The 4,479-nt window shown below is 37.6% G+C and overlaps 1 protein-coding gene across 1 annotated transcript; it reads left to right on the top strand.

The window, feature by feature from the left end:
• Window positions 1-682: 682 nt before the first annotated feature.
• LOC143558464 (uncharacterized protein At5g49945-like) lies at window positions 683-3,631 on the top strand. The gene is made up of 3 exons (XM_077047300.1): window positions 683-1,693; window positions 3,125-3,328; window positions 3,401-3,631. Exons 1-3 carry the CDS (start codon window positions 740-742, stop codon window positions 3,629-3,631), a joined length of 1,389 nt encoding a protein of 462 aa, XP_076903415.1. The 5' UTR covers window positions 683-739.
• The last annotated feature ends 848 nt before the right edge of the window (window positions 3,632-4,479 follow it).

Raw genomic sequence — 4,479 nt, 5'->3', positions numbered from 1 at the left:
AGTTAAGATAAAAATCATTTTATAAATTTAAAACTTGACATTATATGAAACAAACCTTTTGAAAAACTAATGACATTTTCATACCACCTCGCAACACATCATTTATCGTATATTGTATTTTCTTAATAACCTTAAGAGTTTGCTAGGAATGCATTGCATTTATATTGAACGATCTGTGAAAGGACGATATCATGCTTGAAAACTTTTGCTTCAAAATCAGCTCGTAATTAATTATTCCTTGCTTGTGGCTTAATGGTTGGAGGGTTGTATTCTCCAATAGAGACGCCTAAGTTTGATCCTATTTTTTACGCTTTGGGTGGATATTGGTAATGGTGGGTTTGAGCTAGGCCTTGCGATATTGTCATTTTAAATCCAAGCCCACCGGGTTTTCGTCATAGTGCTTGTTACGCTAGAAAATGTTGTTCTTGTGGTAGCACAATAACTGTCAAGTGGCAGTCAACGGTATGGTTTCTCGAAGGAACGCTCAAGCCAAAATCTAAAGCCAGCTTATACCGGGTTAAAACAACATAATCTAGTCAAAGTAAATTAATATAACTCTACAAATTTAAAGAGTATGATGGTTTAACACACAAGAATCCCGCGGTTTAAAACACAGTTTAGCTGATTAAAAAAGCGGACCAAAAAAATTTATCCGAAGTGATACTATCTATACTCGTCACATCACTCGTCACTCTTTCTTGTTGATTCAGATCGAAGGAAGCTTTCAAGACCTCCATTAATGGCGACTCCACCTTCCTCCTCCTTCTTCTTCTACATCATCTTTCTCCTCTTCATCTCCATCTCCATCTCCATCGCAGACTCCCACTTCGAAGGCTTCGACGCCGACGACGACCCAGAACTAGACGACTCCACCATCATCCTCCAATCCCACCGCCGTTCTCCGCCACCACCAACCACCCTAACCACCACCCCAGATCCACCAAACCCCCAATCCGATCCCAATCCTACACCTAACCCCACAACCTCCACGTCATCATTCGAATACTGGGATGAAGACGAATTCGAAGGCTTTCCCACTCAAAACCCACTTCCAGAATCCACCCATGAGTCGGATCCCACCGATTCCGCATCGCCCGACCCGGATCAAAATCCTAGGGTTTCGGAAACGAATAGGTCCTATTTGGTTGAAATTATTTGTGGGTCTTTTTTAATTATGTTCACCGTTAATTATTTCACCGGAAGAAAGGCCAATGAAAGGTTGGCGTTGGTGTGGGCGACGAAATTCGCCACCCAGGACACAATTTTTGATAAGAATTTTAGTCTGTTAGGTGTCGGTGACGGTGACGATTCGCCGTTGTTGTTGAAGGAAGGTCAGAACGTGTTTAAGTTTTATGCGAGCGGGCGGAGGTTTTGCCAGGGGTTGGTGGCGTCGATGGAGTTGAAAAGCCAGCAGGATTTGATTGCTAGGGTGTATAATATGGTTGTGCCGTGTAAGGATGAGATTACATTCGAGGTTTATATGAATGATGATGCCATGGATCATGTGGTTTTTGCGTTGGCGAAGAAGAAAGCGGCAAAAGTGATGCAGAAGGAGGTGAGGGATCTTCATAGGTTTGCGAGTTTGATGATGTCGGTGCCGAGTGGGAGGAAATGGGTTGCGGATGAGCTGGCGGTGATTACGGAGTCCAAAGAGGTTGCTGGTGATTTGATCAATGAGACTGTTCTTGATCAGGTTAGTGATGATTATGCTTCTAAAAATGAACTTTTTAATACTAATTTATCTTGTTGGTTCATAATTATGGTAATATCTTGTTTCGGAACAATTACCCAAAAGTTATTACTTTATGTTAAATATAGAAATTTGATATTTGTGATAGTTATAAAGAATGCTTGATTTTGATTTCTGACTAGAAGGTTCATAAATTTTGTGTTTGTTATAGGGCATTAAAGCCTTCTATGTTGATGAGTCGCAATCTATTGATAATTTGATATCATAAATGTTGTGTTTGTTATATGGTATTAGGCCAAATCCATGTGAACTTTAATGTGAAGTCTTCAGTTATGGTTGATGACCTTATTTTAAGGGTTTGTTGTGTATAGCATCAGCATGTCCCTCCTATGCAAGGGGTTACCATGTTGTTTATATGTTCTGGTTCCTCAATCCTCACCATATATTCATGTGGTTAATATGGATGTGTTTCTATGCATATTTTAGGTTTAGTTTTATCTCAATTTCTGTTTGTTATGTAATAAAAGGAAATCAAGCTGCCATATGCATTCTATAATGGACCAATCACATGTTGATTTCATAAACTTTGCTTCCAATTGAGAAAGAGGATGTTGTCAATAACATGGATAGTTTAAAAATTAATTTAATTTCTTACTCTAATCAAGGGGCCTGAGAGAGAGAGAGAGAGGGGGGGGGGGTGAAATTGCACTAATGTTTACGTTATTTTACTAATTTCGTGAAAATAACGTTAAAAGTGCTGAAGGTTAATCATGCATCATGTACATGCACCAATCAGCCGGTGCCCCGATGGTTGCGTGCTATGTGCCTTATGTCCAAGGCTTGATGCAAAACTACTATCGAGCCAGGGGTCTCATTGGAAGCAGCCTCTCTATTCCTACGGGGTAGAGGTAAGGCTGTCTACATCTTACCCTCCTCAGAACCTACCATAGATTTGCTATTGGTGGGATTTACTGAGCACGATGATGATGATTATCTTTTTAGGTTTTTTTCCAAATAAATTACAAAATATAATGTATTTTCCCTTTTAACAATTACATTACTAAAAAGATCCCCTCATTGCATTATGGTACATAACGAAACTAAGGTTGAATTATTTTGATTTCTTGTAGTATGTTGTTTTTCATAACTTTGTTATGTTAAAACATATAATCTGTTTTACTATCTAGTTTTGTTATTGACCCCTTCCTTAATAAACCAAGTACAAAACTGCTATAACTAGTAAATTATTTCTCAACTTAGTGAAATAATTTACCATGTACTACATTTTTCAGTTTATATTTTTCTGTAAAACAGAATTGAACTTTGCTGTCATCATATTACTGCTATATAAGCTTTTGTATCTGATATTGCTAAAGTAACTACAGTTTTTTAACACTTATTATCATCTTATGTGTATAAAATATAAATCTGCAGGTGTTTGGTGAAAAAGCTTATGAGAAATATGGAAAGTGGTTCATCTCTATGCATTTCTCCGATCAGCATCAGAGTACCCACAGGAAGATGCTAGTTTTTAAGTTTGCACTCCCTGATGCTAACCATATTGCCGACATGACACGGCTGGTGGCTCTAGTGCCCTATTACATCGATCTTATTGGTCGCTACAAACTCAGTTCACAGGTTCGTACATTATTTCCTTCACTTTTCACCATTCCATCAGTTAATTGATTGAAATGCAATTTTGAATGACAGGCCCGGTCAAAGACTGAAGCGGCCCGGTCAAAGGTAGCACAGGAGGTGTACAAGGAGCTTCAAAACGCAAGGCAAGAAGCATTGCAGAGGAAGAAGGCTGAGAGGAGGAAGATGATGGAGGAAGCCGAGTCAAAGCTTAATGCAGAGGCGCTTCGTAAGAAAGAAGCAAAAGAGCGGGCCCGGCAACTTAAGAAAGCAATGCCCAAAGTGAAGATGTCACGAGGCGCCTAAATCTTGTAGTATCCAGTTTATTTCCTAAATAGAAACTTCCCCTGATCACCACTATCGTGAACGAACTTGTTTCACACGCATTTGTGGTCCTTCCTTGCTCATGTTTATCTAGCCTCTATAGCTGTGATTTCCAGGATATTAATTATTATATTTCTTATGCACGCATGCGTCATAATATGATTTCACATGTGGTTTTTACGCTCACGCCTTGTGGCATTTAAAAGAGGCAAATCATATAAAATGTAGAGTTCATGACATTATTAGTCTACTAATATAGTACCGCCATTCCCTAACTTGTCAGTAGTAGTATATTTATTTGAATATTCTTCCAACAATTTTCAATTGAACAACATGCCATTGCCAACCCGATTTCCCATCAGAAGTAGAAAACAACATTTTTTACATAAGAATGGCAAATGGCTTTTCTCAATATCTGCTTTTTTTTTCAGAAGTATGGCAATGATTTTTCTCAATAATATGGCAAATAAAAAATATATAAAAAATTTGAAAATGACAAGATAAATAAAAACCAAATAAAACTCTGAAAGCTTTTTGATTTGGAAATTAAGGAAAAGAAAATTGGATAATGGTTTAAACTTCAATTAAATAATCCTTTGGCTTTGATAATCACTAAACTATATGTGATTTGAAATATTTGTTAGTAGGCTTGTTCATTGTTCGGTGGATGACTTATTTGAGGAAAACACTATCCTGATATAATGTTGTTTAGTTTTTGAGATTATACACTATCTAGATATAACATTTGTGAGGTTTCCTTATCTTGGCATATATATATACGGGGAGAGGATCAAGAGAAAACTCATTTTTAGAAAGAAAACTTAAAAACT

Source organism: Bidens hawaiensis, unplaced genomic scaffold (genome assembly GCF_021521415.1).
Source record: "Bidens hawaiensis isolate Kalapana, Puna unplaced genomic scaffold, B.hawaiensis_p1.1 tig00019476_1, whole genome shotgun sequence".
NCBI classification, from domain to species: Eukaryota; Viridiplantae; Streptophyta; class Magnoliopsida; order Asterales; family Asteraceae; genus Bidens; species Bidens hawaiensis.
Note: the sequence above shows the minus strand (reverse complement) of the source record. Positions and strands in the feature narration are given on the sequence as shown.

Coding starts and splice junctions, on each gene's coding strand:
- LOC143558464 (XM_077047300.1), top strand. CDS start 740: ATGGCGACTCCACCTTCCTCCTCCTTCTTCTTCTACATCATCTTTCTC. Junction 1,694..3,124: donor ATGAGACTGTTCTTGATCAG/GTTAGTGATGAT, acceptor ATAAATCTGCAG/GTGTTTGGTGAAAAAGCTTA. Junction 3,329..3,400: donor GCTACAAACTCAGTTCACAG/GTTCGTACATTA, acceptor TTTGAATGACAG/GCCCGGTCAAAGACTGAAGC.